This window comes from Rhinolophus ferrumequinum, chromosome X, assembly GCF_004115265.2.
Source record: "Rhinolophus ferrumequinum isolate MPI-CBG mRhiFer1 chromosome X, mRhiFer1_v1.p, whole genome shotgun sequence".
Classification (NCBI taxonomy): Eukaryota; Metazoa; Chordata; class Mammalia; order Chiroptera; family Rhinolophidae; genus Rhinolophus; species Rhinolophus ferrumequinum.
In genome coordinates, this window is record NC_046284.1 from 22,113,411 (window position 1) to 22,136,976 (window position 23,566).

The window sequence follows — 23,566 nt, forward strand, 5'->3', positions numbered from 1 at the left end:
TGCATCTAGCTATGGCATGCAAGTTCATTTCTTCAAAGATGAAAATTACCCTAGCTGTATCCAGAAGTATGTTAAACAAACAGAATGTTCAGAATATGTGTATATTACCTGGTATATCAACAGGGGTTAAACATTGTGGGGGAGGGAAACATGTATTTATTTCACAAAATGTTGATTGTTAAATAACTACACAGAATCTCAGAGGATGGTGGAGAAGCCCATGTTAGAATTGGTCAAGACATTTTTACCTGGTGAGCTCAGAAAATAGAAACAAAGAAAGAAAGAAAGAGCTATAAATGTGTGTTGGTTGTAGCCTGTAATAAGCTGTCCTTTTTCCCTCCTACTCTTATATTCTCCTATTCCTGCCACTCTATTACTACCATCATCACCAAATAGTTTTGTGAGATAGGGAAGGAGTCCAGGTAAGACAACCAGCCAAGAACTTCAGTCCCAGGAGCAAACAAAATGGGCACACCCCATCCACCAAAGAGAGCCAACAGAAAATAATTCACCATAATCTCTACCGACATGTACTTCACCAAAATAGCACAGGATCAAGCTCTGCCCAACACTGAGTACAAATTAGCTGGACTTGGTTACATGATGCTCTTCCCAGACCTTGTGGTTAAATTCTAATAAGCTTCTCAGGAAAAACAAAGGGCCTGTCTGAGGAATGGATTTCTAGGCAGAGCCAGTAGGAGAAATGCTTGATGAGGTTTGGAATTTAAGAATAAGAAGCAATGTTGAGAGAGACTCACATGGGAATGGAAATGATTATATCTGTACTGGGCTCCAACTCTATGCTTATTTCAGAGAAGTAAAATTAATCTAAGATAAAAAAAATTTAATCTAAGATATACTAGCAAATGGCAAGTATATAGATATACTAAATTAGTGAGTATTTTATTTAGGGGATAAAGGGTGAGTGTGAAGGATAGTTTAGCCAAATGACCAACAGATATTAGTTTGTAAGCATATACAATCAACCCAGCAGAAAAATCTGCAACTGGAATTTCTGAAACTAGAATTGACTGAGCTAAAATTGGAAAAATGATCTCCAATATCAATAATAAGTAGATGTAAAATGACTGTGAATTTTGTTAAAAGACCATTTGACCAAATATGGAATTCCAACAAAGTAGTGAATGTATTCAAAGTGTCAGTGGCCAAGCTTGAGTCGAGCTACAGTGTTCAGTGATTTCCTTTAAACCAGTGAGTGTCCTAAATGGTTACCAAAAGGCAAGGCTCGAATTCCTTTGCTATTGGGGAATACGAGTGGTTCCATTTCACACTCCTTCATCCACTGTTTGACCACTCCATTCAAACCACTCAAGGTACAGAAAGGAAAACTACCATGATAAGGAAGTACTTAATCAGCTGGTAGCTGCAGTATGTAACTAAGGTTGTCAGTGGCCCTCATAAAATTCCAATGTTCTAGTTGTGTTCTGTGACCAAAGCGTTACAAAACCTATACATGGTGGATTTGGAAAGAGTTAATTGTTCTGGCATCTTTAATTCTGTGTTTACCAAACAGAGCACTGTTTTTAGGACACATTCCAGTTTTTCATACTTAAAAGGGTTACCAAAGCATATCTTTTTTTTTTTTTAATTTTTAAGTGTGTTTTTCCAGGACCCATCAGCTCCAAGTCAAATAGTTGTTTCAATCTAGTGGTGGAGGACACAGCTCACAGTGGCCCATGTGGGGGCTCGAACCGGCAACCTTGTTGTTAAGATCACCGCGCTCTAACCAACTGAGCTAACCGGCTGCCCCACCCAAGCATATCTTAAGTTAACCTTTACTAAAGGAATGAGGCTAAAAGGTATACAAGAGCACCAGCCTTTTGCTTCTTCTATTTCAATCTTTAAAAATATGTGATTATATATGAATATTATAATAATTTTACTCATGTTTCCTGTTTGCTGTGGGAACTCATTTCCCCCTTAGGATTCCATAGCCTAAAATGTGGAAAGGGAAAGGTTTAAAGCTCTCTCACCTCCAAGGAAATAACAACTAGAAACTCAGAATCTAGTTTTTCATCAAGTCCCCAATAATTTATTTGTACTAGATGTACCAGGTCATTTATTGTACTTCAGAATAATACAATACATCCTAAGTATCTGAAACATATTTAAAAATTCATATTTTTCAAATAGTAGACCAGAGAAAGAAAACTGTTTTCACTGAAAACCTATTTATAAATCCTGATCCAAACCTAGTCTTCAAAGGAAGGAAGCTTTGACAAGGGAACTAGAAGTATCTCACTGATCCTTGGTGGGCCAAAGGCCTTCTGGAAGAATAGTGAACGATCATCCTCCAGTCATTGAGGCTGACTCTCCAAGCCCTGTGCTTGATGACATGGCTACTGTGGTTCATACATAGAGGTTATTTTTACAGGCAAGAATTCTTATTTCCCAAAAGTATAACCACAAGATGTCTATTTGGAATGAATCAGATTTATACACTAGGACAATAGTAAATGCTCAGATCATGTCTGTGTAAACTCCGTTCCCCGAAGAAATGTGTGATATCTTGGTACACTCTTGCTCTGGGACCATTGCCCTCTGTCAATGGCCCTCATTTAACGGCAATTCCTTTGAAAACTGAGCGGTGCCATGGGGCTTCACAGATGTCTTCGAAGTAAGTTTTCCTTCCAGAAAAAGTTGTATCTGTCCTTGTGGCTTTTCACAACTATTTAAAACTGACACAGGGCCCAAAAGCCACTAATCTTCAACAGGTAGCAGCCAGGGTCAGATGCCTTCAGAGGGAAATTGGACTTTGTGTCCTGCAAGGGTACCGTGTTGTGGTTGCATTTAGTTGCCACCTGGCAAATCAGTCTGATCTGGCAGGCTTCTTGAGGCTAGGCCTGCCTTGACTCTAGCCTTATAACTGGAACTCTATTTTGTGGGGCTTTTGGCCCATTAAACTGAGATTTATTCTACTAAGACTGGAGACCTTAAAGAGGGTATTACAGAGCCCAGAATTAACACACAAAGACTGACTAATCTAGCAGACTGAGTGCTCATTGAGGATTGCAGGAGGCTCACTGAGGGGTATCTCAGGAACCTCATTCAACCACTCTGTGCATGGGTTGGCCACATCCCTTTGGGTTAGTTGGTTCATTTGCTTAAAACGATCAATTTTCTGCCTTCCTCTTTGACTTTACCCCACTTTATCAGAGCAGAAGGCTCCCTCAATCAACCGGAGGGGAATATGGGACCTGCCTCTCAGGGGAGTCCTAATAAAGTGAATGCTGGCAGTCAGTCACTCAGGCTATCTGAACATCTGTCTAGCTGTCTAGCTTCAGTGTGTCCAGAGCTCCCAGGCAGGAATTAACAATTACCATACCAGAGCAACTGCAATGACATATCAGACCAGGGTTGAAGAGATAGAGATTGATAGAAATCCAAAGTCGGTGAATAAATTGCTAATTCATTTTGTTAACCCATTGCTTCATTCATTTCTTTCAGTTATCAAGCATTTCCTGAGCACCTACTATGTATCAGGTACTGTGCAATCCCAGGGCCGTGCCTGTTCCAAGTTAATACTGAAGTGCATAAGCCCTCTTTCCCAGCCTCGTTCCAAATCCTAACGACCTCACAGTAGTGACCCTTAAACAGTTTTCAGATTAAAAATGGGCATATTGCCTCACTTCTCTCTTAGCTCCAATTTTCTTATTTGTAAAATGAGGCTCGTAGTACTTGCCCTGCTGCCTCACAAGGGTCCTGGGTACATCAATGAGAGAAGAGATGTGGAAGTGCTTTCAATTATAAAAACAATGAAATGTTGGCAGTAATGACACAATGATTAAGATTTATTGAGGATCTACAGAATGAGCCCTACTCAGACCATAAGTGAATGTAAACTGGTACCAAAAATTTAGAATTATCCCCTTCAGAGATTCAGATTTTATAAATATATCGTCTTTACTGTATAATATTAACTTATCATTGTGTGAGCACTTACTGTGTGCCAGATGCTAAGTTCAGTGCTTTACAGATTACCTCACTTAATCCCCACAGTCATGCAATGTGGGAGATAAGTATGGATATTATACCCATTTTAATAGATAAGAGACAAGGCTCAGAGAGGTTAAAGAATAACTTGTTTATAGTCACAAGGCTAGTAAGTGATCAAGTCTATATTTGAATACAACTTTTCTGACTCCAGAGTATGAGCTTTTAACCACCACCATGCTATGCCTCCTCTTAGAAAAGACTAAAACCCTGTACAGTTGTAAGCTATTGATAAAATTACCGTAACTTTTTTTTGTTGTTGTTTTTTGTTTTTTTACTTTAAGTTAGTGAGTAGTTTCCTAAAACTGCAGAGAACCATTTCTACCACTGGAAGGGAGCCCCACCAAAATAGTTTTAATTTCATCCCAAGTTTGCTGCTTTCACATCCTGGTTAGTTTTGCTATCCAGACATTTATCTAATTGAGAGGACTTATTTTCACAAGTTTGAGCACTATATTTGTTTTTACATAAAGTAAAAATCGGGAAGCTGGAAGTGGTAGAGAAAGCGTGTGCTGTGGATAAGGGGCAGACGTGGAAGCAATGCCCAGACAAGAGCGTATCTGGGTATGAGCGGCCTTGTTGATACCATACAGAAGCAGGTCCCTTTGCTCTTCATTAATAAACATCTCTGCGTGCATCCTGAATGCCCAGGTCCTCATCTTACTGGGAGCATCCAGAAGACTTTCTCAGACTCTTCTTTCTTGTGCCTCAGTGTTTGGCCATGGAGTGTTATTTCTTTTGCCTTACAAGGCTTTTGTAATAAGCTCTTCATGTCTTCTACTGTGGCTTCTACTGCTCCCCCCTCTTCCTCCTCTTTAAGATCATCATCATTGCTCTCAGCAGTAGAATTAATATGCTCGAGAACTTACTACCTGGTCAAGCAATGTGCTAAGCACTTTACGTACATTATTCTATTTATTTGTTCATTTATCCATTTCGTGAACATTTACCCTGTACCAAACACTGCTACACACTGATAACTGAAACAGACAATTTATCCCTTCTGTTAGTCTAGTGGGGGTGCATCAGGGATTGTACACTTATAAACTGTGGAACATTCTCTGAAAGAAGGATACATGACTATGAAAGGTGAATGGTGCTATTTAATTTAATTCTTCAGTAACCCTGTGAAGTTAATGAATACCATTATTCTCCATTTTACAGGTGAGGAAACTGAAGCTCAGAGAGTTTAAGCAACTTGCCCAAAGTGACACAGCTATTACGTACACAGAGTACAGATTTAAATCCATAATGGTCAGATTCCAAAGCTCACACTCTTAACTAATACTTTATTGCCTTTCCAATGTGTAAACTGCATATATAGCTATTAATTCTAGCCCTATATGTTTGGGTTCTGGCTTCATCTCAAATGTATGGAGTTGCAATTGTTTCCAATTAGTTGTGGCTGTGGTTTGGTGCATTCGTTCAAAGAAAGTCTGCACACAAAGTAGAGGTCACATGCCCTTGGCCTTGTGGATGTGCACAATGTATAAATAATAATGGCATTCCAAAAAAGCTAGGATTCATTGGAGCCACCACATTTGTTTCCCATTAGTTTATGCTACTCAAATACAAACAGTAAAGCATGTGTTTACATTGCTGTGGACATGGAAAACTAGGCCCCAAAGCATTCCTTGCAGGTTGTATAAAGCTGAGAATCCAGATAGTTCAAAATCAGTTTTGTAAGCCCAACTTAATAGCTTTAAAATGTAATCTGGATTCCAGATATTTTTTTAAATGTCTAGAGAGAGGTATGTGATTAGCCAAAAGAAAAAAACAGCTAATTCCTCAAAATATGTATCAAGCCCCATGTTTGCAGCATCTATGTTGTTACTTATCCTTTATTTTAAAAATGCTAAAGAGCTTAAAGTCAAGAAAACTCTTAGCTGTGCAGCAGCAGTAAAAGAATTTTTCATTCTGCTCTAACCAGATGTCTGAAGCTTTTCAAAACAAACCCATTTATGATGAGATAGGTTGGTTATTTAAAACATGGTAGATCGCAAGGCTGGTGAAAACAAGCAGGAGGCATCCAATGTCATTCTCTCTCCTGCCTCGCTCTCCCACCCAATAAATAACATAAGGCTTTCCCATCAAGGTAGAGTTCATGGCTAGTATCTGAGAAAATGAGACTGAACTGGAAATTTTCTCAGGGAAAGGCAGTCAAGATGGCAAAAATGTGAAATGAAGGCCCCATTAGTTGATGTCTTTACCTAAGACAGCAGGTTTTTCTTGAAAGTTCGGGACTTAGGAGCAGAAGACCTTATTTTTAATGACTTGTCTATCATTTACTCCGTGACTTGTTCAAGTCATGTCCCCTCCCTGAGTCTTGGTGGCCTCCCTTGACGTGGCAAATGGGGATGGCAGTCTTCTCTGTTACACAAATTGGTGGGGAGGATTCAAGGGTTATGTGAGAGAACATATGTTAAGCCCTAGCACAGTGTGTGGCTGATAAGGTTCATATCTTTGCAATCAAGATAATTCCAAGAGGCACGTTATTTATACCATATAGACAGATCAAGAGTTGCTGCTCTCACTGGTCTAATTTCAGCGTATTTGATCCCCCTAAGAACAACCAGTATGTCCTTTGATCTTTGTTCTTCTGTCAGCCAAGCATGAAAAGAGCTTTGGCCAAATCACATTGTCCCATGATGCAGAGCTCTTTTGTTATCTTGGTTATGGTTTTAAGAACATGAAACTGTTATATTCTAGAAAGCCTTTTTTTCCTCTTATACTATGGTTCTAATTTTCTTACGTATTTATTCCAGGCTTTCTATTTCCTTTTATCATACAACTCTGAGTACCTGTTTCAAAGCTAACTTTAAATATTTCCTTTTCTAATCAAACAAAGTCAATCACCTTTGCACAAGGGTATTTTCATTAACTACAAAGACAGAAGGCCATGATGTTCGTACCTAAGTGAAAAGGAAATTGTCAAATTCTAACACACATAGGGCTAAGGTAACTCTTGTCCAAAGATGGTTTAAGAGGATTTCTAGGAAATGGAGTAACACTGCAATAGCCTTTCTTATAGAGTGGTGTGTGGTTCGCTCACGATAAGATGGGGGCACAGATCTAGTTAAAAATACAGATTTATGTGTTCCACCCCAGACCTACTAAATCAGAACCTCTGGGTGGGGCCCAGGAACTTGAGTTTTTATCTATCATCTTAGGGAATTCTTGTGGAAATTGGAGACTCACTCCCATGGTATATAAAAATGTACATACCCTTTGACCTAATAGTCCTACTAATGGGAAACTAAAGAAATAATCCAAAATATGGAAAGAGTTATGTGAATGCTCCTGATACTCTATCTTTATAGAAACAAAAGAACTAGAAGTGATATACCAGGTGTGATCAAACAATACAGTGAATATTTAAATTTTTTAAAAAATTATTACAGGTGGCCAGTTAGCTCAGTTGGTTAGAGTGTGGTGCTGGTAGCATCTACGTTGCCGGTTCAATCCCCGCATGGGCCACTGTGAGATGTGCCCTCCTTAAAAAAGAAAAAAAAAAATTATTACAGTAAAAGACTCATTGCCATTTATCCTCCTCAGAATACTCCCCCTCACTTGAAACATACTTATCCCATCATTCTTGCCTTTCTGAAGCAGTTCTGGAATCCTCCTTCATGGGTGTCTTTAGTTGCACTGTCGTGTCTGCCTCAATGTCCTGAATCGATTCAAAACATTTTCCTTTCATGGTCATTTTGACTTTGGGGAAGAGCCAGAAGTCACACGGTGCCAGATCCGGTGAATAAGGTGGATGAGGACACACCATAATGTTTTTATTTGACAGAAATTGCCATACTAGAAGTGATGTGTGACATGGAGGCTTTCCATTGTGATCACAAAGTACTGTGAATGTTGCTGCTGAGTGCCATCCAACAGAAAGGCAGGGATCTTCAATACGGGAAACAGCATGTTGAACCTTAGCAGTGTGTGACGAGTTCCAACTTGTTCGTTGCAGTCAGTTGGGTGTGAGCTACGGTTGAGAGCAGGTGTATTTTAAAGTGTGCTATAAATCATCCTCCATCATGACAACGCTCCGTGTCACACATCGCTTCTGGTATATACGGCAATTTCTGTCAAATAAAAACATTACAGTGTGACCTCACCCCCCTATTCACCAGATCTGGCACCGTGCGACTTCTTGTTTTTCCCCAAAGTCAAAATGATTCAGGACATTGATGCAGCCATGACAGCACAACTAAAGACACGCACGAAAGAGGACTTGCAGAACTGCTGCAGAAAGTGGCAAGAATGATGAAGTATGTGAGTTTGAAGCAAGGGGGAGTATTTTGAAGGGGATTGATGGCAATGTGTCTTTTACTGTAATAAAGTCTTTTAATTTACATATTCACTGTATTGTTTGATCACACCTCATAAATATTCAATATTCAGAGAATGGTTAAGTAAATTTCACTAGATCCCTTAAGGGTGCTGTACTAAGTGTTTTATCACATTTAAAACTTTACACTTATCACACTTGTTCATTACAACAATTCTATGAGGCAGGCATTATTTTCCTCATTTGACATGTGAATATTGAGGTTTAGGGAAATTAAGCAGCAAAGTTAATAGTGGAAAAAAAGTTAATAAGGGGAAAAAACAGTATTCCAACTTCAGTCAGTCTGATTCTAAAATCCAAGCTCAACTATGTAAAAATATAGGCAAAAAAGAAAAAAACAAAACCTACTTTTGAAAATACAAATGTTTGGGAATTGGGTTTTTTCCCCCTGGATTTCTCTTTGCTTTCACCTTTTTATATTATATTGACAAATATAATTAACATTAAATCATAAAATAATAATTGATTTAAGTAACTGTGATAGTCTTATGTGGCTCAAACAGAATTGCAAGGAGAAGAGTAGCTGTAGAAAAAGCTGGGCTGTGAAAGGCCTTGTACACTTCCCACTAAGGAATGCCAAACAGTGTATGGCAGAAATGTCAGGTTTATACAATGACTATGGGGTAAGGGAGTGAAATAATCAGACCTGTGTTTTAATAAGATACTTTACATTGATAATCATTATTCTGAGCCTTGACTTTTAAAAAGCTAATAGGATAGTGTCCTTTGAAAATGGCAAACCATTAATCAAAAGCATTAGGCACCTAAAGTTACCTGATTTTGTGTGCAAGGCCCTCGTAACTTTCTTTTTATAAAGTGAGTGTTCAATCTGGAAGACATTGTAAAGAGTGAGAGAGGGAACAAAAAGGTCAATATTGTGAATTGTAATTAGGTGATTTGATTTTTGTGCCAAATTCCTGGCTGCACTAAATCCACAGTGGTTGCTGGCAATTTCTCATCTCTGACAGATTACCCTTCTTTCAACATTCTGGAGCTTCAGACTCTTCTTTAATACTTTTATATTAACAGTAGCTTTCTAGATTTGGATTCGTTTTGTTAATGTGTGGGGGTTAGGCTCATCCGCAGATGTCTGTGTAAAATGGTTTGAAAGTATACTATAATCCTTTTTCAATGCTGAAGTTGTCTCCAAAATGGGAGTAATTTAAGAACTAAAGAAGTTATCTCACTGACAAAGTTTTAAAGTTTGTTTTTTGGTTTTTGTTAATTGCACTTAAAAAAAAATCTGAACTACCGGAGAATACTGAGGGCATTGTACACGAGGTTGGGAAATGGCCTCTCAAAGATTAGCTACAGATCTTAGCCAGGATCGTCCAAAGGATTTAGCTATTCATTCACAAATTCTTGTATAATTAATCTGTGCTTTGGCTTTCTCCTTTTTCATGAGTTTGTGGTAGTAGCTTTTAAAAAATTAAAGATGCCATGCCACTTTATTTTGTTTCAGTTCAGTAGCACATTTATTGAGTGCCTACTATGTGCAAGACACTGCCTTAAATGCTATGGGGCTCAAAGATAAATAAGACACAGCCCCTGGGCAGCTCACAGTCTGGTAGTGAAGCAAAGTCACATGTACAAATAAATAATACCAGGTTTCACACATAAAGTGCTATTTAGGAGGTACAGATAAAGGGAACAGTGGTGGAAGAGGGAAAGGGAGAACTATAATGACCATCTGTGGTAGCCAGGCAGGCTTTATTAAGGAAGTGACATTTGAACTTGGCTTAAAACAATGGAGAATTTTCAATAGACAAATGAAAACAGCTCATATTAGGTGCTCAATTAATGTTTGCTGAGGAGGTTAATGAAAGGCACAGATGTGAGATGTGCTTGAGAAATAGCAAGTTCACTGATGTATACCTAACTACAAATTCCCCTATGTGAACAATTCTAATTCAGTAATCCATGACATATATATACGAAGGCTGTATTTTTGAAAGTTAACCTAAAAATGTTTATGTCAAAAGCAATTTTCCCATAAGAAATAATAGTAAAGGAGGAGATTAGGGTGTTTTTAGTCAAACTGAAGTGATGTTATACTCTAGATTAGCAGTACTCAAAGAATGTTTTATGGACCCTGGTAATCCATGAGACCCAGGGATCCACAAGCTCAGAATTACTTGCATCGCAATACTGAGATGTTCTTTGCCTTTTTCACTATGTTGATATTTGCACTAAAGGTGCAAAATCAATGGTGAGTATAACTGTTGGTGCCACAGTATGATTCAAGGCAGTGGCATCAAACTATTAGCAGTCATTCTATTCTTCAATGGTCTAAACTTGCAGGGAAGTAAAAAGACAGTTTTACTTAAGAATGTCATTGCTGAAGCAGTAAAAATGATTCATGTATTAAAACTTAATCCTTGAGTATATTTTTAAAAATATTCTGCATAGCATTATGAAATGTGAACTACCTGTAAGGCATTTCTGCCGCAAATTGTGTTAATGGATGTCTTAAGGAAAAGCACTTGTGGGATTATTTAAGCTATGGGCTAAACTAACCTCTTTTTTTCATGAAACACCATTTTTATCTGAGATAATGAATGATAAACTATGGTTAAGCAACCTTGAGTATTTGCTAGACATTGTCTTTGAAAGAAACGAAGAGAGCCTGTCGGTTAAAGGAAAAACTGACAGTATTTGTTGCCAATGATAAAATTTGAACTTTCATGAAAAAATTAAAATTTTGGAAAACTTGTATCTGCTACTGTGAGCTCAAAAGCTTCCCAATACTTAAAGACTTTTCTAATGAGATTGTAGGTGATGTTAATAAATATGATTTTTTGATATCATATAATGAAAACTATTAACATTTGGAAGACCTGCATAGCAAGGGGATCACTATTTTCCGGATGACGCACGAGTGATGATTCAAAATGTGTACAAGGTCCATTGAAAGTTCAAAACGTACCAATGGATATTAATGTAACAGCACATGACAGGTTTATTTATACGGTTTCATATTACACATTGCAACTAACCTTTTCCACTTGTTGAGTTTTTATGTAGTATCAATGAAAAATATCCACAATAACCTGAAAAGGCTACTAAAATCTTTCTTTCTTTTCCCATGATATGTCTGTGAGAGGCTGAATTTTCTGCAAATGTTTCAACCAAACCAACATATAACAACAGATTGAATGAAGAAGCAGATATGATAAGCCAGCTATCGTACTAAGCTGGACATTAAAGAGATTTGCAAAAATGTAAAAGAATGCCACCCTTCCTTCTAACTGTTTTCAGGGAAAATATATTTATTTTTCATTAAAAATGTTATTTATGTTAACACATCATGGTTTTACTATTGTTATGTTTAAATTAGCTATTAAATATTTTTAAATTTCTCAGTTATAATTTCTGAGATGGTAAATTCTGATAGGTGTAATTTATATAAACAAAAGTTCTCTGGGATTCCCAATGAGTATAAAGAGGTCCTGACACCAAAAAATTTGAGAACCACTAATCTAGTTTATCCTAGCCTATGTGTCTACATTACACATTTAGATGTGTAAGATAGACAGTAGAGGACGGGGGAGGGTTAGCAAAAAGATGCATTAGAGTGGCAAGGTAGAGATGGTGCCGGAGTGGGAGATGGTAGGTGGGTTGGCTTCTCTGACACCATTAGAGGTTATTGGCCAGGAGAGAACTATTTTGGACTTTTCTTTCTTTGCTTAAAAAATAAAACCCGCAGAGTCGCATTTCTCTATGGTATGGAGCTTGCTCCAATTGATCTTGGTGTAACAGCTAAATCACAAGTAGAGAACGTAAAGGTATACTTTGCAGTGACAATGAGCACAGACAATGGAAACCATAGAAACCAAGATGTGCCTATGTATACAGCATCTTTTTTTTCTGGGTACCTCTTCCACAATCGCCAAAATCTTTTTTGGAGGTTATTTAAAAATAGGTGGTGGACCTGAGATTTAGGACTAAAAATGGGTGGTGGGGCAGAAGCTAGATCAGAAATAGAGAGTATTGGAACATGGCCTTGGGGAGAGATGGTGAGGGACATTAAAATGGAGTCTGAGAACCACCCTTAGAGACCACTCGTGCTGTGAGCTGGGCTTCTGGGTCGGTGGAGAGACTTGTGGGAGGTGGGAGTCCCCATAAAATACGAAAGGCATTGACTATGTGACTGAAAAGGCAGACACTGGGGAGCAAAACAAACATGACTCTAAGTAGGCATATTACCTACAAAAAAGCAAAATGAATTTCAAAACATCTTATTGAAATTATGGAAGAGAGAGATGTTTAACTTTTTCTAGTGATCAAGTCATGGTACATGGCAATTAATTATAAGTATCATTTAAAATGTATATAAAAGTCACTGCTATTCTCTTCATTTAGTGGCGGTCATTTGTTGTTTTAATTTAGTAAATGTAAATATAATAGGGGGCTTCCGAAAGGATCTTTTTGCTGATCTTGGTGTCCTCTCAGCCTATAAATATGCTTTGCCTAGCATGTCTTAAGGTCATCTGAGTTGTCCCACCTAGAAGGATTTCAGGAACTTAAATACCATGGTATGGATACATTCTGGCTACTGCATGGGGTAGGTAGAGTAAATGAGTAGCAAGTCGTGTAAAATGCTGTGGAAAGGTCCAGAAGTGTGAAACTAAAGAGTATAAGCAGTTTATACCTATTTAAATTTGAAAATGATTTTTAAAAACTTCTGTGTAACTCATTCAACATTTTTAAATGTCTCCTGTTAATAACACTATTTTAAACCTACCCGAGAAATATGAAGAGCTGCTGCATTCCTGGTTGTTGTCTTTCAGCTCCTGAGAACCATGTCTGTGCCCAAAGGTAGAGTTCTGGATAAAAACCTTGATGAGGAAGGGCTTGAAAGTGGAGACTGTGGCGACGATGAAGATGAGTGCATAGGAGGAGGCTCTGGTGATGGAATGATGAAAGTGAAGAATCAACTCCGCTTCCTTGCAGGTAACGGATTAGTGCCGACTCAAATCTGAGCTGAAATAGTTGGTGATGCTTGGGAATTAAAAACCAGTTGAATCTGCTCTCTATAACTCCCTTAAAATCCCTGTAACACACAATGCCATCAACTCTTCAAGAAAAGACTATACTCTAGAAAACTAAAGTTTTCAGGGAGCCTTTTCTAAATCTCTGGACCTGGGTAGATTAAAAGGGTAACTTCCTGTTTTTCATTGTCTAAAATGAACTGACCTAATCGGTTGGCTGTTTCCCCCTGGAAATTTCCTTGGTTCTTTTCAGTTATAAAAAGAAATGCAACCTTGGGAATCTACTGAAAACCAATAATGGGGCAACTTTCTGAGGAAGAGACATTAGCAGACCCTCTCTTCTTAGATCATCATACTTGTTTTGTTTTCTAACAAGTAGCCTAACATAGATAGGCTATGACACATAACTGCAGAGCTACATGAAAACAGCAATAGAGAGAAAATAAAGTAGAGCTGCTAGGGTCAAGAAGGCAAAACAACAGCAACAAAAAATCCCCTCATATTTGTACTGATTTTCCCAGTTTACAAAGCACTTTCCTATGGATAGGTGTTCTTCTTTCCATTTTACAGGTAAGAAAACTGGGGCTCAGAGAAGAAATAAGATTTATCTAAATGGAAGAACTAGAAGTCTAACTTGGGTCTGGAGACTTCCAGTGCCATGTGTACTCTCCCCTCTTCAGTGCACAGACTTCTCCTTGAAACCTTATCACCCATGGCCTCTGAGACCCTACATGCTATTTCTCCTTCAGCCTCTTCCCTTCACTAGTTCTCCCTAATCCTACCCTGAAACTGGATATTATCCAGAGGTCTCTTTTAAGCCTCTGTCTTTTCTCTCTTTCCAAAGAAAACACAGATCTCATCTACTCCGGCTCTTTCAATTATTTTTTATGATTTCTTTAAGTTCTTCTTTTATTATAATTCTGGCAAAAAAGAAAGCATCTAACATGAAACTTGTCCTCTTAACAAACGTTTAAGTGTACGGTGCAATATTGTTAATTACATGCAAATTTACAGCAGATCTCTAGAACTTTTTCATTTCATATGAATGAAACTCTATGCCTATTGAACAGCAACTCTCCTTTTTCCCCTTCCCTCAATCCCTGGTGCCACCATTTGACTTTCTGCTTCGATGAGGTTGGCTACTCTAGGTACTTCGTATAAGTAGAATCTTGTGGTATTTACCCTTCTGTGAGTGACTTATTTCACTGAGCATAATGTCCACAAGGTTCATCCATGTTGTAGCATGTGATAGGATCTCCTTTTTTAAGGCTGAATAATATTCCATTTTATGTGTGCTCCACAATTTTCTTTTATCCATTTATCCACTGATGGGCATTTAAGTTGTTTCTACCTCTTGGCTATTGTGGATAATGCTGCAGTGAACATTCTTTAGCTATTATATCACTATGGGGACAACTCATAAATTCACTACCTTCAGTCTTAACTGCTCTCCTGAGCTACCATCCCACATTTCCAGCTACTTACTAGTCATTTCTACCTGGCTTTCCCATCACTACCCCCAACTCCATGTGTCATAAATTGAACTTATCAATAGACCATCCCAAACTGGCTACTCCCTTAGTATCTTTATGTTTTTAATGCCACTACCATTCTCATGGTCACTGAGGCTTAAAACTGAAGTCGTCTTGGACTCTTTCTTCTTCCTTGCCCTTCATATACACTTGTGCCCCAAATCCCTGTATATTATTTGTAATTTTTTCTGCTTCTGTCACTGCTTTCTATTCCCCCCTTCCACCTTCCAGCCTATGCTATTTCAATCACATCTTAAGTGTTCTCCAGGCTTCCAAGCTCAGACAGGAGTATTGAGAGCCTTAGGCTAGCAGATTAAAGAACGAAGAATCACAGACCCAGGCAGAAGATTCTACCACATTCATCTTGCACTGCTGCCAGGTTAATCATTCTGAAGCATCTCCTACCTCTCCCTAGCTCAGCTGCCTTCATCCTGTCTCTAGTACCTAGAGGATAAGGCTTAGACTCCTTAGCAGAGTTCTGAGGGCCTACTGGTCTAGCCTAAACTACCCTTCTGGCTTCATTTCCCACCACTAGTCCACAGAAACCATCCACGTTGGCAAAACAACCATACTCATGTCCCCATAAGCCCCATAAACATACTGTTCTTGTTTCTGTCTTCACACCATTGCTCACTTTATTCCTATGGCGATACCCCTCTTTTATTCCTTCTTAAATTATACCCATCCCTCAAAGTACATTTCAGGTATGATGCAGTGGGGAAAAAATAGGTTTGGGGGTAGAGCAAAGTTGTATTTAATATCTGGCTCTATTCTTTATGGACTAGCATGACCTAGGACAAGTTTTTTTGCCTCCTCTCTAAATCACTAGTACTTCTTCATCAATCAAGTGGGGGCAGTACCCCTACTTCATAGGACTATAGAAGGATTACAGGAGGAAAATTTGTAAAGCATCTAGCCCAGTATCTAGCACGTACTAGGTGTTTCATAATTGTTAGTTTCCTTCTATGAAATCTTTCACTACCATCTCAGTCTATAGTTATCTTCATCCTCTGAATCACTAAGACAAATTCTGCCAGTGCTTTAAAGAAATGGTCTGCAATGGCTCCCAAGTTCCATTCCTAGGGCGTAACATGATCATTCAGAGCCTGGCATCCTGTAAGAAGAACACTGAATAAACGTAAGAAGTGAAATAATAGGCGCTAATGTTTATTGGACACTTACCATGCTCCAAGCACTGGGCCAGCACTTTACATGTATCGTCTCATATCATTTTTACAACACCTCCATGAACTAGGGAGATGGAGGTGTTTCTCACTTTGCAGATGAGAAAATTTATGCTGGAAGAGATCGAGTAATTTGCTTAAGGTAATGCAGTCTTTAAGAGCAGAGTCAGGATTCAGAGCTAGGCAGTAGGATTTTAAAGGCCACTCTTTGAGCAGTTCTACTATAATTCTTCTTTCTCTGTTCATCAATACAATCATAAAAGATTGAAATCTGCTTTGCATTTTGCTGCCCAGAAAAAGGTTTTGGTTATCAAAAGGTTGTTCTGATGATTCACCAAAATATTAACTGGTCCTGGCACTGATCCATGGGCCACACCACCGTTCATACTTCTCCAAAAATGTTCCTGCATATCCCTCCTCTTGCTTTCCTGCCTATAAGCCACTTCCCTATCACTGCAAAATACTATTCCACAATTCCATGGTGACTTAACTTTTTAAACAGTTTTTGGTGTGGGACTTTGTCAAGGGCCTTTTCAAAATCTAAATAGATTACATCTACTGGTTTCCCTTTGTCCACATGCACATTTAGCCTCACAAAGAATTCTAGTCAATTAGTTAGGCATGATTAAACCTAAGTGCTTTATAAACTGTAAAACACTACACAAATGGTGGTTAATATAATTTACAGGAAAAATGATGCCTTACTCCCAATAGGTTACACTTGCCTAACATGTTCAGTGATCCTACCAGCCTGGAGTTCTTTGGGTTCCCTTTGAAATGCTTCTCATGGAGAGGAGACTCGTTGGCAATCTGCCAGGCTCATGACACACTAACTACTTGGAACAACAGGCTATATACTTTAGTCAGCTATTATACAATTTTACCCCAAATCTGGGTAAATGCCATCTGGTCCTGGTGATTCATCAACATCCATTTAGTCAAGCAGACTTGGAACACTGTGTTCGTTTATCATCATCTCATTTAGAACTTACACATTCCTTCCTCCAAAAGACCATTTGAAAAGGAAAAACAAGGCTCCGAGTATGTTCTGACTCTCTTCTATCTCCCTTTGGTCCCTGAACAGACCTTTTGCACTATGACCAGCAAGTGGTCCTACTGGCCGGCTTTCCTGGCTCAGTTCTTCCCTTCTTTTCATGCACTGGGTCAAGTGCAGGGCACCTAGTTTCTATTCCTGGCTTTGCTTCTAATCCCATGCGTCCTAAGGCACACCCCTTCCTCTTTTTCAGAAGTCAGTTTCTCCATTTGTAAAATAAAGAGAATGCCCAAACAATTCTTGCAGGCCATTCGAGGGCCAGCAGTCTGTGATGGTGTTCATTTATTTGGTTTTAGTCCCTGGCGAGGTACTTATTGGAGTCTTTCGGGAACATCTTTTGCGTTTTCTTCTGACCTTGCAGGTTCCCTGCTTTCTTCTCCTGAGCTAGTTACATTTTTTAAAAGATCTCATTTTCTGTGTACCAGGATGCTAATAAGAAGTTTTGAGTAGTTTCTACACTTTCTGGGCTAGCTTCACTTTTAAAACTCTTTATTCCAAAGCATCCCAACTGCTTTCTTTCTCCATAATTATTATTTCTCAATTTAACACAGAATTCTTAGTGTCTGCCCCTTCTTTCTGATTATTGCATTTCATTGTTGGTGAGATGACCATGACAGCTTACAGTTTACAGCTTAACCTGTTCCTTTCACTTCTGGGTACCAAAGTTACAGTGTTTCCCTTTTGATGGGTTACTTCTTCTCTCTCAGCCAGTTTTACAGGGTTGTGGCAATTAAATAAAATAATCCTTGCAAAGCATTTTGGAAGGTAACTGGCACCGAGCAGGCACTCAAAACACGATTATCTACTATTAAAGCTACTGGTCTGTTGCTGCCGCTGCTGCTGCTGTGACTTATGGGAGTTCAAAGAATCTGCAGATGTAGATTAAAAATGCCTTTTTTGTTTGTTTAAGACCCATGAAAGGCATTTAAAACCAGGTAACAAACATTCAGCAATACCCCTTTACCCCTTCTTTCTCTAAGTGGGGTCCATGGACCAGCAGCATCTGTATCACCTGTGAGTGTGTTAGAAATGCAGAATCTCACATGCCATTCCAAACCTATTAACAAGATCCCTAGATGATTTGTTTGTGGTGGCCCTTACCACCTTCTAGTTGAGTGTACTTGTACCATTTAGTCTTAATACTTAAAAGATCTAAGAAGCTACCATCCCACGGTGAGCTAAGTATTTTAGGAAATATAAAAGAGGTCCAATGCCCTCTTTTCTATCAGTCATCCATGTGATAGAATAGGACATTTGAATTCCAGTCGTAGGACATTTACTAACAGTGAGACCTTGAGCTGCTCTGAGCCTCAGTTTCTCCATCTATAAAATGGGGGAATCATACTTGCCTACCCCCCTGAGTTATTGTGAAAACCAAATGTGATACTGAACTTGAAAGTGCTTTGTTACCTGTTACGCTCGCCAATATTGATAACAACCCAAAGACTATTATGGTTATTCAAAAATCTCTGGAAGCTCTTTGGCTTTCTTGCATCCCTTGTTTGGCATGTATTTTCTGGAAAGATTGAATTTAACCCATGAGTTACAAGACATTTTTGCACTGAACACCCATTTTCAGACTCCCTTCCAAAGACAAATCATTCATTGGTGCAATAAGTTGACTGTTTTGTTGCTGGGCTACCATCAGCATTGTTTCTTGTTACTGGCTTTGTCGAAGCTCTTGTTTGTGAGCTGTTTGGGAAGCTGGCTACTTCCAGTGCTTTAGCTGAGGCTCATCCCTGAGAAGCTTTGCAAGCTCTGGCCAGGTGTCCCTGGCCAAAACATGATGACTAAGCATCTTAAGCATCTGCTCCCTCTCTGCCATGGCCCCACTCTCTCCTACACAGGAACACACATCCGAGTATACATGCTCGCATGTGCATGCACCCATGTAGGTGCATACACATGCACACTTGCTGTTGGGAGCACAATTGAAACATTTGCTCACAAAACAACTCCCAGCAAGAAACAACTATCTTAGAGACATCTTGTTACCACTCCCTCACACCTTATCCTCCCTGGACCTTCCCTTGGTCCAGCTTGCATGATTCTTTGTGAACAGCCAGAAAGAACATTCTGGTTAGCCTAATGTCTTTATAACTGTGAGTCAGGGGAAAAAAAGATAATATTAGCTCTAGCTGGGCCAAAGACAGGGCAAAGTGACCCTGGGTATTGTAAAAGCCTATTTCTTTGGATGAGGAAAGTGGAAACAGACTGTAGAAGATAAAAACATTACTTCTTGCTACATGAAAGTGAGAGGGGCTTCAATTGGTTGGTGATGGGCTGAGGAGGAGAGTTCATGAAACACATCTTCAGCTTAAGACTTGAACCTATATTAAAACCAAATGGCTGTTTCTTGTCTATATTAAACAAATGTTTTTCTTGTGTGGAAAGGTTTGCCCTCAAGAAACTTTCAGTCTCTCCATGTCAGTATGGGGACTGAAAAGAGCAAACTTACCACTTGTTCTTTGAGGGTGAAGGTGAAACCTAGGCCCTAGGCGTAGGCAGGTCCCTTTTGCTATTCATCTCTCATCTCCAGGTGTTGTGAGGGAAAGCCGCTGTGTGCTTCCCCCCTCAACACTCACCTCTTTACAGTGTTGGAAAGCAGTTGTAAAGTGGAAAGCACTTTACAGCAGTGTTGGAGTGAAGCCATTAAAACTTCACAGCTGTGGGCCCCATGAGTCTCTGCACCCAATATTCCTTCTCTCCAGTTACTTTACAATCTGAAGGCAAAAGAACAATAACTTCAAAAAAAAGAAAAAACAGCAATTACAAAATATTTTTAAGCCAATGATTTTTATTATCTTTTTTTAGTGGATCAGGTATAACCTTATATTTCTACTCCTAACAAGGCTGTGCACATAGGGAAGGTAACTGACACTTCAATGGCTTAACTGTTCTTCTAAATTGTTAAGTCAAACCTTCATAAATGTGGGCCAGTAGTTACGTATATTCATAAATTCATTGATGTGTTGGTTTGATGAAAACGGTAAAATCAATGAAGGAACTTTATGTCTGACCTCTTATCATGGGTGATATTGCAAAATTTACATGAGGATAAATCATATTGTCTGTTGAAGAATAAGTAAACAGTTTGTAGAGGAATGAAATGTCCTGGGGTTTTTTAATGGAAAAGTTGTTGAGTCTGGTTTAGAGCTCAAAATACATGTTGATACAATAATATACCTGTTTATACCGTCCTGTTGGTAACAAGTCCAAGAATAGATTATGGAAGTTTCCCCAAAATGTATTCTATTGTCTGAACAACCCATTCTTACTTCCTTTGCACTCTTTGAAAACCCACTAGTCAGATCTTTGCAACTTATGTTGCAAGTTGCTTCCCACTAAGTAATCCATTGCTGAAATTCTCAGGCAAGATCTTGTAGTAACTCCCTCCTTGATCTTTTCTTGGGATATCAGTTCCTCAAACATGTGACCCCAGTGTAAGGTACCCCATGTCATCCACACTAAGAGGTAGATCCCATCTGATAGATGACCAGGATACACTCCTACCCTTAGGCTGCTGAAACTTCAGATATAAATAGAAGGAAGGGCAGTTCATCTAAACAGTGAAACAAACTGAATCTCAGTTCTGTCTACCACTTCCCAGTATTGTGGCCTTGGACAAAGTCACTCAGCTCCTCTGAGTCTCATATTCCTCATATGCAAAAATAATGATAAAATATTTCCTGACCTGCTCACTTCGTAAGTTGTTGAATGAAACACAGGTGATAATAGATATAAAAGTGCTGTATAAATTATAAAGCAGTTACCCATGTAGGGTAATATTATTAATATTGTTTAATACCATTGAGTTATAAGTTAGTTTTAGTCTCCAAAAGCCTGTTGCTAAAATTATGAATGAAGTCCCCAATGTTCTGGCCAACTATAATGTGCTCCTTCTTCTCCATCCCCAAGGTGGCATTTTCAGTTATTCATTAACTTGTTTTTAGCCCAGTGAGAAGGTATTTTAAAAATGACAAATATGTCTGCCAACTTGTGCAAATAACCACTGTCATAACAGTAGTAGTCACCTACATCTTGAAAGAATCACAGCTAGTTATGTTTTGTTTTCTTTGGTGCTAGTGGAGCAGTGGGGGCAGGGGTGGACAGCGAGTTGGGGAGGGTCAAGAAAGGGCCCCTGATTCTTCCCATTCTATCTTGCTCTTAGCTACAAACAATCTGCTTTTATGCCTTGATCTTTTCTTTTAGAGATCAAATGCTATAGGGAAGCTAAAGGAAGCAAAGCTCACTATAATAACACTTTTCACCCAGATACAGACCAGATGGTTCTTGCTAGTAGATTGACAAAACAGCCAATCCCACCTCACCCCAGAGCTTTGTGCAGTTCCCATGGCTCACAAAGAAGGATTAAGACGCAAGCTTTAACAATGATATTACCTGTCGATAGAAGAGGTGTACCCAAAATGGGGCCTTTCCCATGCCTTAGTGTTGACTAGGGAATTACTACAGGTAAGCTGGTGATAGATGAAAGTAACGAAAGGTAAAAGGTTTCTATAAAGTTACCATGACACAAGATACTTTAGGCAGTTTGTTTCTTATTAGTTGGGAGGAGATGTTCTAGGGTTCACTTTTCTAGATCTACTGCCCTATGATGCTTCCTGTCTGAGCCATTAGGCCTTGAGACTTTTATCAGGGGTAATGCTATTAAACAGTTAATACGTGCTGATGGGCCTTATACATAACTCCAAGAATTAGGGGTGTTAGGAAGAGTGTCAGTGATTAATGGCCATTGTATAAAATTTTATAATCAGTTTTCAAATTAAAAGGAAACTGTTGAATGTGTGAATATGGCTAAACGGTGCAATTGATTTTCTCTAGATGAAGCCATGTTGGTCAGTTTAGTGAAAGCCTCAATTAAATTGTGCTAATCGAGTATGGATAGAAAGGAATGGGAGGGAAGGATTCAATACTCAGCAGGTGCAAAAGTAGAGGAAGAAGCAACAGGAAGGTGGCAAGTCCAAAGTCTCTAGCTGAGCCACCAAATAGAAGTGAAGCAGTCCCTGTAGGATACCATCCCCAAGGGACATGGAAGAGCTGGCTTGTGTGCCATCGAATGGGAAGGGCTACACTACAAGAAGAAATAGCATAGCAGAAAGAGAGAAAGATGTGGTGTCTAATTAAACCTGTGCAGTGGCCCTAAGTTCCCCTGATGAACAATGGTCTCTTGAGGGAGCCAAATCAGAAGAGTCCAATGTAACAAGGAATCATGAGCCTGCAGAGAAAGATAGAAGCTGAAAGTAATCGTTGTGGACAATCCTAGTGGCCACGAATAGAGATCAGATATGAAGCTAGGCTGAGGTCCTGCTCTGAGAGGAGGAGGGACTCAGAGCCATCGGATGCCTTGCAATCACTACCTTCCACAGGCCCCAGAAGCTACATACACACATGCACATACACACATGCACATATGCGCACACATGTGTTATCATGTCTCTTTCCAATTCAGACAATGCTGTCCTTTAATTTTTGTTAATATGGCAAAAAGAACAGAGGGGCAGCTGTCATCTTTTTTTCCCCCTCATTTGCCTGTGTCAGGTTCAAAGAGATTTTCCAATTTGCTTTGGTAGGAATGAAATTACTGGCAAGTAATTTTTGTTTGGTTGGTCTTTTTGAAAGGAAAGCTTGTTATAGAGCCTGCCTACATATACATCTAGCTAAGAGATATTTAATGATTTGGCAAAATGATCCACAGTACTTATGGTTCTTAACGTTTCCAAATATACTTGCTGATTTTTAAAAATTACCTTTTGACTTTGTTTTTTGTAATCCTAATGGGTATGGGTGATGGTAAATAAACCTTTAACGTGAGAACAGAAGCACCAATGCAGATAGAATCTCTTCATTTGTAGCTCATTGATGGACTTAACCAATAATATAATTACCAAATAAATGAAAATGAAGTAGAGGCTACTCTACAAATTCTGTTGGCTGAGAACAGTCTATGTCAGAGCAGGGGTCAATCTCATTAGCACCTTCAGGATGGGTTTCAGAGTAAAGCACGTTCCTTGACTAATGATAGGAAGCAAGTCTTTGTCACTTTATATACACTTACCAGCTCTCAGTCACTAACCTCTGCTTCCCTCTCTGGCCTTGCCCTGTAATTGTCTCTTAGTGATATTCAGTAAATATTTCAGTTACTCATGTGTCGTGTTTACTTTTCAGCATTTGCTTGTTTTTGCTGCCTATTTGGAAGGTTTCAACCTCACTGCTTCTTTTTCTTTTTATTGGGTAATATTGGGGAACAGTGTGTTTTTCCAGGACCTGTCAGCTCCAATTCAAGTCGTTGTTTTCAATCTAGTTGTGGAAGGCGCAGCTCACTGGCCCATGTGGGACTCGAACCGGTGACTTTGGTGTTATGAACACCAACTGAGCCAACCTGCCGCCCTAACCTCACTGCTTCTTTAATTAGCCTCCTCAAA

General features: G+C 39.1%; 1 protein-coding gene across 1 annotated transcript in view; it reads left to right on the plus strand.

Moving 5' to 3' along the window:
* The window catches only part of GPC3 (glypican 3), a 441,123-nt gene that overhangs the window by 368,525 nt on the left and 49,032 nt on the right, over positions 1 to 23,566 (plus strand). Inside the window, exon 7 of the mRNA XM_033119596.1 lies at positions 13,153 to 13,315. Within this exon, the coding sequence (XP_032975487.1) occupies positions 13,153 to 13,315 (163 nt within the window). The remainder of the gene's footprint in view (positions 1 to 13,152; positions 13,316 to 23,566) is intronic.